Source organism: Mercenaria mercenaria, chromosome 13 (genome assembly GCF_021730395.1).
Source record: "Mercenaria mercenaria strain notata chromosome 13, MADL_Memer_1, whole genome shotgun sequence".
Classification (NCBI taxonomy): Eukaryota; Metazoa; Mollusca; class Bivalvia; order Venerida; family Veneridae; genus Mercenaria; species Mercenaria mercenaria.
This window is the reverse complement of record NC_069373.1, coordinates 49,728,860-49,745,930: the sequence shown is the minus strand read 5'-3', so window position 1 is coordinate 49,745,930 and position 17,071 is coordinate 49,728,860. Positions and strand designations below refer to the sequence as shown.

The following is a 17,071-nucleotide window of genomic DNA, read 5'->3' as shown; positions in this document are numbered from 1 at the left end:
GACCATATATGGTTTTCATATCATTGAAATGCTCTAAAGTGCTGAAAATGAGGTCTGAATGTTTTGTTATTAATATGAAATAAATAAGGACTTGAATTGGTAGAGTGTAACCTTTATGAAGAGTTTTCCTCCATACTGATAAAAAAATCAAAGTAAAAGGGAGGTAATTCAGCAAGGGAAGTAATTGATATACACAACATTCTTTTTATCATGTAGAGTTATTCCTCTTTTGACAGCAAAATTAATACATTCATGCAAAATAAAAAAAAATTCACTGCAAAATGTTCATACATGCTTTCTTACTTAAGACTTATTACAGGACCATGCACTGGCAACAATGAAAATACTGGGGTGAACAAATAAACATCTGTGAAAGTGTCTTAAAAACAAGGGCCTGGTCGTGGTCACTGGCAGTGCATGAGGTAAAAGGAACCAAAGTAAAGTATGGCATCTGAATTTGGCTTTTCAAATTACACAGGATTCATTTCACAAGGCAGAAAGTCGCGACTTTGGTGACGGAAATGCAGATAAGTTGGCACATTCTCTGAAAGATCTGGATTTTGCTTCAACAAATACAGTTTCATTTAACTGTACTGAAGGTAAGAACTGGGAGAAGGGTTTGCTTACGAGTTCTATAGTTCCATAGAATGTTACATCAGCACCTGACTGCAAGACAGAATGTGACTTAGTTTTAACATGTGAACAGCTTCTTTTTTATTTACTTTTTAAACAGTTAGGGAAACTAACTTTTCTAAAAATCGGCCTGACTTAACATGTTTATTTATCTATTGGACTAGATCTTATCAATTATATCAAAGAAAGTTTGATGAAAATCTGAACAACAAAGGCTATGTGACTTTGTCAAGCTTGTAAGAATGACCATTGGTTTTCGCATAAATTATAAACAATAAGGGGCAGAACTTGGGTCTTATCATTGATATTTAGACAAATTCAAACAGAATATATTTATAGTAACATGACAGCTGGCTATACTGACTGATGCAGTATGATTACTAAAGCTATAATTTTCTACGATCTCACTCATACAAAGCACATACATATGCAATGCAATTTTGAGATGATACAAGACGTACCTGGATAATGTAGTCTCCCTCCGGGATACTCTGACCTCCAAACTTGATACTGATACAGTAATCTCCAGGATTTGCGGGAGTAAACTGGATGTTAAATGTGCCGTCAACATTCTCAACAATATCAATGTCGATTTCGGCACCAGTCGGGCTGCGAATACGGCACGTTACTTTGCCGGTACCGGCCTGTGAAGCATCCACTGTAATCATTGTCTCTTTCTGAACTGGGATGGTCTGTTGAAGTCCATCTTTGAAATACATATCAACAAAATATTTTAACAAACACATCTACCCGTACCAGTAAATCACTTCCTGCCTATAAACGTCCTTTATACATCTTTCTACAGCAAAACACAATCTATGACAAAATAACATTGCAAAATATATCTTTGCACATTATGTAAGGATAATTTTTATAAATACAGACCAATTGTAATTGGAGTAACAAAAACCCATGAATTTTTTCAAAAACTAAACTTTCCTTCATTTCTTATACATGCGATATACATCTCTTTTACTGATATGGCACAGCTAACCGAATTCCTCACCTGTAATCTTGCACTTGGAAGCATCTCCAGTGGGTATGGCAACTGTTTTGAAGGGTGCTCCTTTGATGGGTTCTCCACCAAAGGTGATGCTGACATTGTAAGGGCCGCAATCCTCTGGTGTGTACTTCACAGTATAAGTTCCATCTTGGTTGTTTATAACTGTGGGACGGATGTAGGTACCATCTGGTCTCTGAATGAATTAATTAAAACATTTAAACAAGGCAGCAACAATAGCAAATATATATCATTTTATTTAGTAGAAAGTAGATTGGCAAAGTGATTGTACAAGTGTTTGATTACGTTAAACACTGTGTTTTAACAATATTCAAGTATATAATAAGTTTTAGGTTACCAAAATATGTTCTAAGACAAAGAACTAACAATAACTAGTACTCCATTTGAGAGTAGTTGAGCAGTTGTGTAAAAACCCAACATTACTGCTTTGTGACCACAACGGATCAAGATCAAACCATTCTGTTCATTTAACAATTTCAGCACTTGTATGCAAAAGATAAAGTGACAGTATGGATCCAGACTAGACTTCGCAGATGTGCAGGCTGACCGGATTCCATGCTGGTTGTAAAACGTTGGTTTTCCCGCAGCAGCATTCAATTATTTGTTTGATATAGGTTTAATGCCATTTTCAACAATAGTTTTATTTGATATCATTATTTCTAGATTTCAAACTACTCCTGTGTTGTTCTATTTTTAGTTAATGACAACTTCACCACATGAACAAGAAGGATGATTAACTTAAGAAATGTTAAACTGATAAAGATGGAGGAACAAATACAAAACCTTTCAATGTAGCAACTGCACAGTAGCTTGTTACTGAAGTTCACAAATGAACAATATTTATTACAGATCTATCCTACTCACATAGATTTGGTTTGTTTTACATGAAATATGTCCAGAAGTAGAGAAATAGTTTCATTAGAGAGATAAATTACCTGGATAACAACATCAACGTCACCTGGTACACCGGCATCACGAGTGTCAATCGTAAACTCAACTGGTATACTGGCCGGTACAGTTGGCTTTATGCCTTCACCCAAGAGACGAACCTTATCAGCAGGGGAGCCTGGTTGTACTTGCATGTTGAACGGACTGAAAAATCAATACGGTATTCATAACATTCATTTGTTGGTTCATTTTTAACGGAAAGATTAATTTAATTTGAATCTATTTGTATTAATTGTAGTAGGTTCACATCTGAATGTTTAACCATTATTTGCACCTTAACTAGAGTTTATGGGACATAGTTCCGTTATCATTTCTGACTACAAAGTTATCAAATGAATTAGTAAGCAACCTTCCTATTGGACAATTTTAAAAGTGTGCTAAGAAATAACCAATAAGATGCTGGAGTCTAAAGACTGGTCTCCAAGCTTAGCTATATAGCCACTGCGTATGCACCTGAAACTTCTTGATATCAACTCTCACTTTCTCAGTAAGCTTTTAAACTTAAACTTTTAACCTGCTTTTTTTACCTTCCAGTAAGAAGAGTACTTGATTTTTAATCATATGGGTACATAATTATAACGTCTTCCTACCTTTTTGGCACTTGTTGGTTGGCGTATGTGACTTCCACCTGGCACTTGCCCTCATCCACTGGGTAGTAAGTACACTCGTACTTGCCTTCAGCCACTGGTATAATATCTGCTGGCTGCTTTTGGCCTATTTAAATATAGAAATATTTCATTTAGAATTTGTGTGAAATGAAATTTAAGCCCTAGATGATTATGTAATTTGCCTAATAAATACAAATCCCTGCATTGAAATGCGGGCAAGTTTTGACCAAAGTACAGTGCAATTTAGATCTTTTATAGGCCCTGAAACATATATACAATTTTCTTAACTGTCTAATCTACTGTTTTATAGTTGACACAGTAAGATAAACAGGCTCACTTAAGTAAAATGTCTAGTCTTCATTAAGACTATAATTGGTTAACTATCAGTGTTCACGACTTGTACAATATCCTGGATTCTCTGCAGACTATGTCTCTAAAGGATAAAACTTCAAACATAAATAAAAGTGGAGAAATGTTTAGTCAAATTGTCAGAGAAAAAGCAAAACCCCCACCCACCCACCTACTGACTGAGCTTAATGGATGTAGAATGAAGGAGAATGACATAACTTGTCACCTCAGCACAAGAAGTGGATACTGACATAAAGAAACATTTATTGACTTTTATTGACTTATGAACAGACTAGATCAAACTGAGTCTATTATTATTCTTCTTGGTTGCATTCTTTGCTTCCAAAGGACCTTTTTACAGATTCTATTTTCACATGCAAGTAACAAAACAGTAATATGGACAAACAACAAAAGCTGTTAAATTTAAGGACAGCATTGCTCGACAACGAAAGCCTTGTCAAAAGAAAAATTTAATTAATAATTAATGAATACAAAAAAAATGTGTTTCTTTGTGAAAACTAATTATAGATTCTGTGCATTTCTTATCAGATCAACACAGTTTAAAGTTTCAATCCATTCTACTGAGAAACCAGCTTATATATAAAAACTTCTCCAAATCAGGATGCAGACACAGATGCGAATGCCGATGAAAGGGTGAGTACAATACCTCTACTTTTTCTTCAAACATTCCTGCTAAAATTTGTCCTTACCAAGTTGATCTGTGTATGTAACATCAAGTGGTGCTTGTCCAGCATCTGTGGCATCCACGGTGAATGTTGCAGGCTTGCCAGCAGGAACCTCCTTTGTGTCAAGTCCGGGTCCATAGCAGCGTACTTTGTTGGGGTTGACGACATCAGTTATACCAACATGGAACGGAGAACCTGGACACCAACGAAGAAATGTTGGAAATTTTGATCCGCATTTACAACATGAGCAACTTGGATAACACTTTGGCATGGTTTGTTTAATACACTTTCAAAAATACATCATTTCTATAGCTAAACTTCACTCATATTTGGCACTCAATAAACCTCCTTTTGTATGGTCAAAAAGCCTTATTCGTATATATTATTCATGTTTTAGAATATTTATTTTTAAAAGCTTTATACCCTTAGCTTTGCATCATATCATAATTATCATATCCTTAGACCTAAATTCAAATGTGTATCAACCATACAGCAGCCTTTTTGAAAATCCAAAATGAGAATTTTGGGAATTTCTGTGCACTGCTTTTATGGCAAGCAATAAATCCACTTTTACGAACAGTTGATAAATTTCCAGCTTTTTACAGTGAAAAAAAAAAATTCATGTCACAATAAAATGTAACACCAATAATAAGAAACAAATTATGTATATACACAATCATTTTTTTTTTACTGCACTTTTTGGAAGAAGTAGTACTGTAAAAGCAGGAATTTTCGCGAGGGTTTAAATTTTGCTATATTCGCGAGGGCCTGCATATTGCGAAAATTAATCCTCGCGTAAATATTCACCATTATTTTAATTCAAATTCGAATAGGATACCATTTTTACAATGTCTTGAATATTAAACCTCGCAAACATACTCAAAATTTCAAATTCATGAAATTTTGACCCAGCGAAAATATGTGCTTTTACAGTAGTTTTGACGAATTTCCTCATCTATAAAATCCGACACCCTGGTAAATTAATTGTTCAACACTTGTCATAAATAACAGGCCATATCTAGTTAACTATATATCCTCAAATATATAACACATTTCTGGTTTTTATAACCTATAATTTATATATCATATTACAAAGAAAATTACACTCAGCAAAATATTTTGTTTTCCCTTATACTATACAGAGACACAATGTACAACATTCTTTAATGTTGATATAATGATTCTAATACAAAATGTTGCTTTTACGAAAAAAAAAACAAACAAACCTTGGGGCAATAAAGCAAAGAACAGTTATCCTTTGACGGCCTGTGTCGATAACAAATTTAATGGACAAAAAGATAAAATATTGAACACAATATCATTTTAATTAGGCTGAACATTAAAGTGGTGACAATTATGAGAAAACGTAACAACATATCAAGTATAAAGAGTTGAACAACACTAAATAAATATCTTCACTGTTGCAAAGAAATTGGTTTCATAGCAAGTATAAATTTTACAGCATTATTTTACCCTTTTTTAAAGCTATTCTTATAGAATTAACACATTTTAAAGATATCTAAAGCCCATCTTCCTCCAAAATATTTTAGTTTCAGATATTTATTTCAAATGTAGAAAATTCACATCAAATTTATTCAACTTCACTAAATATATGAATTAATTGAGTCTGTAGAGCTATATTCACTATTAAACGTAAAGTTATTAAAGAAACTTCCAGTTTTTTTAGTGCTAGAACACATTTTAACAACTATACATGTATTAAGTGTGTACTGTTTTAACCCTAATACATGACTGTTAACTTGTTAATTTTATATTTAGATGAACTATATGATTGTGGTAATTGTTCTTATTTTCAATATAAAATTTGGGTCTAGTATATTTAATACAGTTTTACAAATTGAAGCTAATAGGGTTTAAATAATGTAAAACATATACTTGAAAAATCCTGTACATATTTGCAAGTATTTAGAAAATGCTTCTGATTAAACTGTCAGTAAGATACCTGCCCCAAGGAAGGCTCAAAGTCTTGGGCCCAGGCATTTCTGTATTAAGCTTAACAGGCACTGGCCTAGTTTTAATAACAAGGAATATCTGTTTATCAAAATACCTGTGATATGTTGATCAGCGAATTTGACAGTGATGTCATAATCTCCCTTCTTGACTGGGACGTATTCAACCTCACATGTTCCATCTCTGTTGTCCTTACAGTTGATCTGTGTCTCGGCAGGACCGTCAATAGCCAGGGCCAAACCACCCTGTCCTGCTCCTTTAACATCGACTGTGAATGTCTGTTTGGTGTCGGTGTTCCCACCTTCGAGACCTGTGCCGTAAGCTTTTACACGGCTGGCGTCACATCCTGGTGTGGCATTTACCTGGATGGGGCTCTGTGGGATGGGGATGTTCTCATAGGTGACATCAATGCTGTTAGGACCTGGAACAATACAGGAAATATTTCATCAAATGGATTTCGATTTTGGTGATGGAATTTGACCAGTGAATATAAAATGAATAGACATTTTACTGCTCTGTTGGGATTAAAGTCTATGTAGACTGACTCAACAAAGTCCACGAAAATTAGTCCATCACAGAAGTTAATGATTTCACAATATCTATATTGCTTTCATGCTCTATAATTCATGAAAAAAAGTTCCAAAAAAATCCCAGAAAGTTTAAATAATATCTAGCATTTTGCTATCTGCAATAGCAGTTAAACCATGAACATTTGGTGGTTAAATTTATCTAAGTGGTTATTTTGCATACCTTGTTCATATGGTGTGTAGAGAACATCGTATGTTCCGTCATCATTGTTCTTGACAAGACTTTCAGTTCTCTGTCCGCTGGGACTAGTGACGATGGCACGCACTTTACCCTCTCCTTTTGGTGCAACAGATTTGGCATCAACTGTGAATCCGGTTGGTGAGTCAAGGAATACACCTGTACGTAAAATCTTCAATCATTAGTAAAATTTCCGATTAAAACCTTAATGGAAACTGTAATGGGCTAACACAGATACACTTAATGAACCATTTACACATGTAAAATGGTTACCTACTCTTATGCATCAGGATTGAGTTCTGAGGAAAGATTAAAGCTTTAAACTTAATGCTGTTAAGAGATATGATATAAATATATTTGATAAATTTCCAAATGCAAAGATCTAAACACAACGTTCGACATGAAGGTTACTTCTTCCAAAGCAAAATACAATATCTGATAATGTAAACCTGATTTTCAAATCTTAACCTTTAGCCTACTGGCGGCAAGTGTTTGCGACCAGTGCAGACCAAGATCAGCCTGCACGTTTATGTAGGCTGATCATGGTCTGCACTGTTCGCTATTCAGTCAGTAAATTTTCAGTGAACACTCCTTCAAATAAATTATGGTATTGCCCAAATTGAATGATGGACCTGTCCATTTTAGAAATTTAGCAGGGCAAAGGTTAAAAGAACTTCAAAGCCAGATACATACAAATAACAACACACAAACAAAAATTGTTGGGACAAACATACAGCTGTATCAAAACAACACTGGCAACACGTTTTAACCCATATACCCTGCTAAATTTCTAAAATGAACTTGTCCATCTTTCAAGTTGGACAGTTCCATTAACTGTTAAAAGGGGTGCTAACCAGATAGATACTTACTGAATGGCGAACAGTGCAGATTTTTATCAGACTGCGCGGATGTGCAGGCTGATCAAGATCTACACTGGTCGCAAAGGTAGAATCAATCATGTCCAGCACCATAAGGGTTAATTCAATAACATGTTGATGCATCTCTTGGGGTAATTTTTGAGAGAAGGTTTCAACACCTTGTCCTAGCATTACAAAATTATGCAAGAAATATCTTTATCAAGGAATGAAGTCATGCCGTAAGAAATAAAAAGAATGATCATTCATTTGAGGGCATACAGGACAAATAAAAAGAGATTTCCTCAAAAATAAACCTTAATACTTCTCCATACAAACAGAAAACGTGCACACTCCTTTCCACCTAAATCAAACCAAAGCTTTACACTTACTGTACCTAGCTAGTCGGCCTGTTATTTTATTCACTACAGATGAGAGTTACAATTAACAAGAGCACCGCCTTGCGGGTGCTGACGCTCATCTGATTTTTTTTGTGTAATAGAAATATTGTCCTACCCATGATTTTCTAAGTCTAAAAAGGGCCATCATTCTTGCAAAAAGCAGGATAGAGTTATGTTTCTTGATGTACAGTGTCCACTTATGATGGTGAAAAACTGTTGCAAGTTTTAAAGCAATAGCTTTGATAGTTTATGAGAAAAGTTGACTTAAACATAATACTCAACCAAGAAAATGATTTTCTAAGTCCAAAAGGGGCAATAATTATTGCAAAAATCAGGATGGAGTTACGCTGCTTGCTGTACAGGGTCAGCTTATGATGGTGAACAAGTGTTGCAAGTTTCAAAGCAATAGCTTTGATAGTTTAAGAGAAAAAGTTGACCTAAACATAAAACTTAACCAAGAAATCTGATATTTTCTAAGTCCAAAAGGGGCCATAAATCTTGCAAAAAGCAGGATGGAGTTTTGTTTCTTGCTGTACAGGGTCAACTTATGATGGTGAACAAGTGTTGCAAGTTTTAAAGCAATAGCTTTGATAGTTTAGGATAAAAGCTGACCTAAACATAAAACTTAACCAAGAAAACTGATTTTCTAAGTCCAAAAGGGGCAATAAATCTTGCAAAAAGCAAGATGGAGTTATGTTTCTTGCTGTACAGGGTCAGCTTATGATGGTGAACAAGTATTCCAAGTTTCAAAGCAATAGCTTTGACAGTTTGGGAGAAAAGTTGACCTAAACATAAAACTTAACCAAGAAATCTGATATTTTCTAAGTACAAAAGGGGCCATAAATCTTGCAAAAAGCAAGATGGAGTTATGTTTCTTGCTATACAGGGTCAGCTTATGATGGTGAACAAGTATTACAAGTTTCAAAGCAATAGCTTTGATAGTTTAGGAGAAAAGCTGACCTAAACATAAAACTTAACCAGGCAACGCCGACGCAGACGCCGACGCCGACGCCGACAACCGCTCAAGTGATGACAATAACTCATCATTTTTTTTTTCAAAAAATCAGATGAGCTAAAAATAGTTGAGAGATAAAGCTGAAGACATTAAAGATTAACACATGCATTAAATCGATGACATGGCAAACATAAGGGAAAACAGAACTTGAAATCTGAAACACAAAGAGATATCAAGTGTTAAAGCATGCTGTATATCCTGAAAAGAAGAGAAAAATGTTTCTGGTTAGTCAAACTTTCTTTTTTTCATTTAAAATACTCTGTTTAGTATACCATGCAATCATTCTAGGTCTACGCTAGACATTATAATAAACTGTTAACTAACAGAAGCTGAAAACTGGTTTATTAGAATTTATCACTGTTACAAATTTTGTAAGTACTTGTAAGCCCCTTATTGGTATAAAAATACATTCTAATGAAATAAAAAAATAATTGTCTGTCTGATTCAACATAACACTTTCAAAAGGGACAAAATTCTAGTACATGTGTCTAAGAAGAAAAAGGTCCATTATTCATAATCGACTATTGCTCAAACACCATGTACAAACTTCAAATTCATTTTGAAGAAATTTACTTTATTTTCTTATATCAGTATTTTTGGTTCTGAAAGCTGTTTAATCATGCTGTAAAGACAAGCTATCATGCAGGATTCAGAAATAAAACATTTTATTGAAATTCAGATTGTAAGGTCAAAGTTGTCTAGGATTTCACACTTCATGCTTAGACAAAATGTCCATTTACCAGGCTCCAGCCCTGGTCCATAGGCTCGAACTTTGCTGACGTCAATCTTGCCGCTTGGCATAACTTGTGCCTTGAACGGTGAGTTTGGTATGTGCTCATCAGCATATGTGACGTTGATATTGTACTCTCCAGGGACTTCTGGGTAATATGTGACGTCACAGGTACCATTTTGGTTGTCGCGGCATTCGATCTTGCTTTCGGCAGGACCTTCAACTGTAACTCCAATTCCACCAGGTTGAGTGACCTCTCTTGTGTCAATTGTGAACTTGCATGGTTCTTCTGATACACCACGTTCGAGACCTGGACCATAGGCTTTGACCTTTGCAGCGGGTGGACCTTGAGGCACTGCTTGAACTGGGAACGGAGATTTTGGCACTTCTTTTCCAGCATATTTCACTGCCACCATGTGTGGGCCTTCTTCCAAGGGAGCAAACTGTGCCTCGTATCCAACTGGAGTTGGTGTCAGTGGGAGTTCTCTAACTTGTCCCACAGGATTGGTTGATGTGACCTGGCATGGTGCGTCAACTACACCAGTCTGTGCTGTATCCACGGTGATGGGGCGGATCTCTCCGACCTCAACAGCTGAAAAGCAAATATTTGCATGCAATAAAGCACATGTAGAATTAACATCACTTGTACACTGACAAAAGGACATTTAAAAATTTAACTGTGCCATAGATATGAAAATTAACAGCCAAACGTAACAATAAACAGCTAAACAAGTGCGGTTTAAAAGCTGAACATGTTCAAAAATTTAAAAATAGAATTATTTTACAAATTAACATGCAGCACTGTGTAAATTAAAGCTTTTACAAGAACATTTTAAAATTGCAATTGTCAAACTTTGAATATTACAGCAACAATTTAGATTTATTTATTTATTTGGGTTTTACGGCGCACCAATACAGTATAGGTTATAACAATGTAGAAGAATTATTATTGCCAACAACAATATAAAAATCAGTATACTTACGTTTCTCCAGTCCAGTGACCTTCACCTTACTGAAATCAATGGCTGGCTCAGCCATAACGTTGAAAGGTGATTTCGGCACTTCTTTGCCATTAAAGTCAACATTTACGCGATGTGGACCCACTTCCTGTGGAGCCATTGTGGCAGTGTAGCCCTCAGGTATCTTACGTGTTGGCAACTCGACTGTCTGACCTCTGGGGTTTGTGACATTGACCTTGCAAGGAGCATCTGGTTTGCCCGTTGTAGAGGTCATAATTGTGATCGGACGAGGTTCACCAACCTTGATTGCTACATAAAGAACAAATACATGTATATTTTATTCTTTCCCTTCACTTAATTTCATTTTTCACAATTATTATATATAAAAAAAAAAATCCTTTTACTAAAAAAAAATAATTCTAAACTGTAACTGTCATCTTTGGCTAGTAAATATTTTCTGATATTTCGTACCTCAATAAAATTGTAAAACACTTCTTGAAATATGTTGCACATTAAAGTTAATAATGCAAGTCCATTGTAATTAGTAACTTTTGCCCATGATTGAAGTAAAACCATGCTTTCAGGAAACATTTAAATTTTCCAGGACACAAATCACTCTTCACAAGGAATCATTCATAGAACAATGGACATCACTTGAAAAACAGTGGACAGCTACAACTTACTGTTACGTTTTGACAAAGGTGAGGGACATTCAGTTCTTATCAATTTAACATGATTTCTCATGCAGAAACAGACAAGACAGGTAAAAAAAGCCTTTGACACACAATGAAGCTTTTTTTACCATAAATGGTCAAACACTGAGCAAAAACTTAGTCTAGCAATGTCCCAACTGAAGAAGATCATACATTGAAAAGTTAAAACATATTTCATTTAAAGCTATGATTGAACAAGTTTAAGTGTAAGTTTAAACAGTTTTGATAACAAGTCAATCCTGAAATTCATGTTCTTAAAGCATAAAAAGCATCAAGAAACTGGAACAATATAATACTGCACAAAAAAATAAAAACAAGAGAAAAATTTCTTATTTCATGCAGTAGCAGTATGTTGTAATGTATCTCTATAATAAAAGACATATGGATGTGTATGCCGACTATGTAGTAATGTCAGAACATGATGAAAAGTTTTTCAGAAAAAGCTTGAGCAGTATGCTTTCCATGCAGCCGCTTTACCATCTCCCATCATGCAGACTTTACTTGCAGACTTGACAACGTGGCTCAGTCACATCATGCAGACTTTAGCTGCAGTCTTGACAACGTGGCACAGTATCATGCAGACAGACTTAATTTGCAGCTCAGTCACATCATGCAGACTTTAGCTGCAGCCATGACAACCTGGCTCAGTATCAGGCAGACTTATCGTAATTAGAAGACTGCTTTTCTAATTTCTGTACACACTGCTCACAGCTCACACAATTGTTCCATGCAGATAAAGTCATCATAATATTTGGCAGACAGTAATAGTCTAGCCATTGACAAGCAAGTTGAAAATGAAGTTGAAAATGAGAAAAAGAAAAACGTTGGAACAAAAGAGACCACAGAATATAAAAGATGTAGAGCTGATGAAAATCCTGAAGAAAAAGCCATAATAATAAGATGGCAGATTCAAGTAAGCGAGTAGCCTTTGACAGCAAAACAAGTCACGTGAAAAGCAGCAGAACAGAAACATTTCATGCATGGATGAATTCATATTTTCTACACTACTAGGATGAAAGATGGCAAGTTGGTTCAAGCAACAGCAGTGCAGTGGTTACACGTCAGCCAATGATGTCATCCGTATATCATTCTGTGCATTTCTGATTGGACGATTCCATTTACTTACGAGTCTCCAATCCCATAACTTCAACTTTGCCAACATCGCAAGCTGGTTCAACTTGAACCGTAAATGGTGATTTTGGAACCTCTTTTTCAGCAAAGTTTACATTGACCTTGTGTGGCCCCTCTTCCAATGGAGCAAAAACAGTCTGGTAGCCTTCTGGTGTTTTTTGTGTGGGCAGTTCTGCAGTTTGCCCTTTGGGATTGGTGGCTGTGACCCGGCATGGTGCGTCTGGTTTTCCGGTTTTTGCTGTATTGATCTGGACTGGTCTAGCTTCACCGACTTCAATAGCTATAAGCAGATTGTTATGGCTAAAGCAAACCTCGCCTTTTATTTAACACAGAGCACAAACATTTTGTAATTTGTAATAAAAGTTCATTAAGTTGAAAGACAAACTAATTTTAATTTGGTATAAAATCATTCAGTATGCCTAGGTCAGGGGGAAGTAAATAATAATCATAAACTATTAATGCTTTCTATAGACACTCGGTATATCTAGATCATGGGGAAGTAAATAATAGTCATAAACTATTAATGCTTTCTATAGACACTCGGTATATCTAGATCATGGGGAAGTAAATAATAGTCATAAACTATTAATGCTTTCTATAGACACTCAGTATGTCTAGGTCATGGGGAATTAAATGAGTAATTAATAAATTCAAATAAGAAGTAATCAATAAATCTATCTGAAACAAAACTAGACTTTTAACTGATTAAATTTCAAATAAACACTTCAGAACTATACCTCTAAGGTAAGTAATAATAAATATTTATTCAAGTTCAGTCAATTAAACTACCTCTACTGTACAAAGCAAACACAGGAATGGTTAAGGCATTGACTAACTAGCATGGATTAACGATTTCCAAAACAAATCAACAACAACAACAACAATAACAATTTCTTCATTTCTCCTCAGTCTTTTCCTTATCTCCTGAAAGCCAAGTGTAAAGCATATACTGACCTTTCAGTATATTTTTGTTGCGAAAAAATTAAATATCAGAAAAATAAATCAAAACCATAAAGAAAACCTGTCCTTAAAAAAATATATATAAAAAAACGGCTTTCTTCCTTTAAAGCATTCCAAATCTAATCTACAAAATCAAAGGGAAGCCAAGACATGATTTTTTGATTTTTTTTTGCTTGTAATTAATGCAGCAGCTATATATTGGTTCCATGATGCACGAACTTACGAGTCTCGAGTCCTTTAACCTGTACAGCACCAACTTCAGCAGCTGGCATAACATCAACGGAGAAAGGCGAGTCTGGCACAGGCTGGCCAGCAAACTCTACATTAACTTTATGTGGACCTGGTTCCAAAGGAGCAAAGAGTGTCTTATATCCCTCAGGAGCTGTTTCAGCTGGTAATTCAGCCGTTTTGCCCTTCGGGTTTGTAACCGAAACCCTGCAAGGAGCATCTGGTTTTCCGGTTGATGAAGTATCGATAGTGATAGGTCTTGTCTCTCCGACATCAACAGCTGATGAATAAAACATTACACACAATGAACATCCAAAAACCTTATCATGACGTTAAAAAAACTAGTGCCCTTCTCGATAGAACTTGTGCTCAAAATGACTGGCTTAAGCCAATTCAAGGATTTACAATTACAAGGCACGCAACATATAAAGTTAAGACAACATGTATAACACTGCAAAATTACATTTAACAATAATGCTGTTATATACATTTATAAATAGAACGCCAATCTAAATCAGTTGACACTTTTTATAAAATATCATTTAATGATAATCCTGATTACTTTAAAATATTAATTCTATTTCATTGAACACTGTCATTGTCAAGTATGTTAAATCATGTTAATATATAAATCATAGACCACCCATCTGAAATTAATGAACTAAAACTTCTGAAAAATCATGTAAAATCTACTGTGAAAATCACTCAATGACTCATGCATATAATAAATAATCATTATATTAAATTTTGATTCTGGTATTATGCAAATTATCTAATTTTTGCTACAAATTTGAAACAATTGGTTCATGCAGTTACTTTTTTTGCTCACTAATTTCTAACAATTCCATTGTTTTAGTATCCACTGATAAGGTACCGGCTTTCAGCTGTCATTCCTAGACTAGGTGTCACGACCAAGTTCACTTCTATGCTACGGTTTCAATACTTCAGGAGTGGTACAAGAGCTTGCCAATTTAATGACAAAAGCCGGTAACCAGTGTTAGTACTTAGATCAGACGGTACAGGCTTTGTCATAAAATGTTCCTTACTATCGCTGTTAACAAAATCAAATTATCTGAAGGGAAAAGTTAATTTGCTTCTTCTGTCTTCTGCTTACAAATCTTATCTACACGACATAAGATCAGTCATCCAAGGTTGAACCAATGGTGATTTACATTCAGCCCTTACTGGGGGCAGTGCCAAAAGTCTGAATCTTTTCTACTCTTACTTTGGAAGCATTAAATGACCTTGAAAACGGAGACATGCATGATTTTAGTTTATAGTAAAGATCACGCAAATTTGACCAAGACAAGCACCAAGTACCAGCCAAAATCTAAAAGATGATGCGGGAAGTTTAGAAAGTCTCAAGTTCCTCGAGATTCTTGTCTCTATTCAAAGCTTCTTCTCCTGGTTTTTCCCTCTTCAAAGCTTTTTGTACTGTATGGTCTATATCCCTCTTCAAAGCTTCTTTCAACATACAAGTCTTGTTCTTGTAATTGTGGAGTCTTGTCCCTCCAATGTATGATTCTTGGTCTTCAAAGCTTCTTGTAATGTATGATTCTTGTCCCTGTTCCAACTTCCTTTTGTATGATTCTTGCCCCTCTTCAAGCTTCTTGTATTGTACAATAGTTGTCTCCCTGCAAAGCTTCCTGCATTGTATGATTCTTGTCCCTCTTCAAACTCTTTTTTGTACGATTCTGGTTCTCTTCAAACTCTTTTTTGTACGATTCATGTCTCTCTTCAAATTCTCTTTTGTATGATTTTTGTCTCTCTTCAACCTTCTTGTATTGTATGATTCTTGTCTGACTTGCAATATTTTTCTTCTTTGCTTTATTTTTCTCACTCAGAACAAGGACATTAGAATTGAGAAATTTGTACTTTCTTATTTATAAAAGGTGTTTTACTAAGTCTTATGTTACTTATCATTACAACATGAACATTCAACATGTATATCAGCCATGCTGTAACTTACGCTTTTCTAATCCTTTAACAGTTACTGCCCCTACATTTGCTCTTGGTTCAACCTTCACAGGGAATGGTGATTTAGGTATTTCCTGACCGGCAAAGCTCACATTGACCTTGTGCGGCCCAGGTTCTACAGGAGCAAATGTAGTGGTGTAACCTTCGGGACCCGGCTTTGTAGGAAGCTCAGCAGTTTGTCCCCTAGGAGTTGTGACGGACACAAAGCAAGGAGCGTCGGGTTTGGCTGTCGACAAAGTGTTGATGGTGATAGGACGAGGCTCGCCAACTTCGATTGCTGGTAAAATCAAATTTCAACATCTTTCTAACATTCACATTTTGAACCTTATTTATAACTATATAGCCTAAAAAACTGCTAAAACATTTTCAAATATCTACTAAAGACTGCCTCTGTCTGACCTGTTAAGTATGGAACTCTGAAAAAGGAATGATTAGTCTAAACTAAAATACAACACAAATATAAAAGAAGTAGGAAGCACACGTATATGAGTTCAGCAAACAGACATGAAAAGAGATGATCTTTTTAAAAACTCACACTATATTCTACAACAATGAGCAAAATGATAGTGCTTGACCTCAAAATATACCTGAACACACACCCAAAGCACATTTTGTGAGTAATTTCTAAAATCTTTGGCACATTTTGATGGAGATTATACACAAGTAAGTGACCTTTTGGCCTTTCTCGCCATAGTTCTGTAAAGAAAGACAGAAGGCATTACACTGATAAATTGCTTTTATTTATCTATTTTAAAGTTTTACAAAGTACAGAATATCAAAAAGTTACCTCCCCTGATTTTGTTTCAATATTCCCATGGTAACCTCTGTGCCTGTGCCCCATCTGTCTTGCCAAAGATCCAAGTTAATTTTTGAGTGAACATAAAGAAAGTTCATTCAAAATGTCAACAGTGAGTACATAGAAAAACTGGTGCAATTCTAATTCTTTTCAATCATGGGCCATTTTTTAATTCAATTAGTATGTCAATTTTTGCAGCATCTAATTCGCATATATAGCCATTCATGCTTTTACCTACAAAAAAAAATTTACTGAAAAAGTTATTTTATATTAGCGGCAAGTCAACAAATTTTCAGCCCAGCAGCAACAAGAACTAACCACTCCGTG

General features: G+C 35.3%; 1 protein-coding gene across 11 annotated transcripts in view; it reads right to left on the bottom strand.

Moving 5' to 3' along the window:
• LOC123528812 (filamin-A-like) overlaps positions 1–17,071 on the bottom strand; it is a 128,932-nt gene that overhangs the window by 52,253 nt on the left and 59,608 nt on the right. For 6 of the 11 annotated variants that reach the window (XM_053521783.1, XM_053521782.1, XM_053521789.1 and 3 more), the window contains 12 exons: positions 13,967–14,251; positions 12,779–13,063; positions 10,964–11,248; positions 9,991–10,572; positions 6,966–7,139; positions 6,313–6,636; positions 4,269–4,439; positions 3,193–3,316; positions 2,590–2,746; positions 1,640–1,829; positions 1,095–1,339; positions 628–666 (listed from right to left, as the gene is read on the bottom strand). In XM_053521783.1, the coding sequence (XP_053377758.1) occupies positions 628–666; positions 1,095–1,339; positions 1,640–1,829; positions 2,590–2,746; positions 3,193–3,316; positions 4,269–4,439; positions 6,313–6,636; positions 6,966–7,139; positions 9,991–10,572; positions 10,964–11,248; positions 12,779–13,063; positions 13,967–14,251 (2,861 nt within the window). The remainder of the gene's footprint in view (positions 1–627; positions 667–1,094; positions 1,340–1,639; positions 1,830–2,589; positions 2,747–3,192; positions 3,317–4,268; positions 4,440–6,312; positions 6,637–6,965; positions 7,140–9,990; positions 10,573–10,963; positions 11,249–12,778; positions 13,064–13,966; positions 14,252–17,071) is intronic. The other 5 variants (XM_053521786.1, XM_053521790.1, XM_053521793.1 and 2 more) reach the window with 4 other exon arrangements.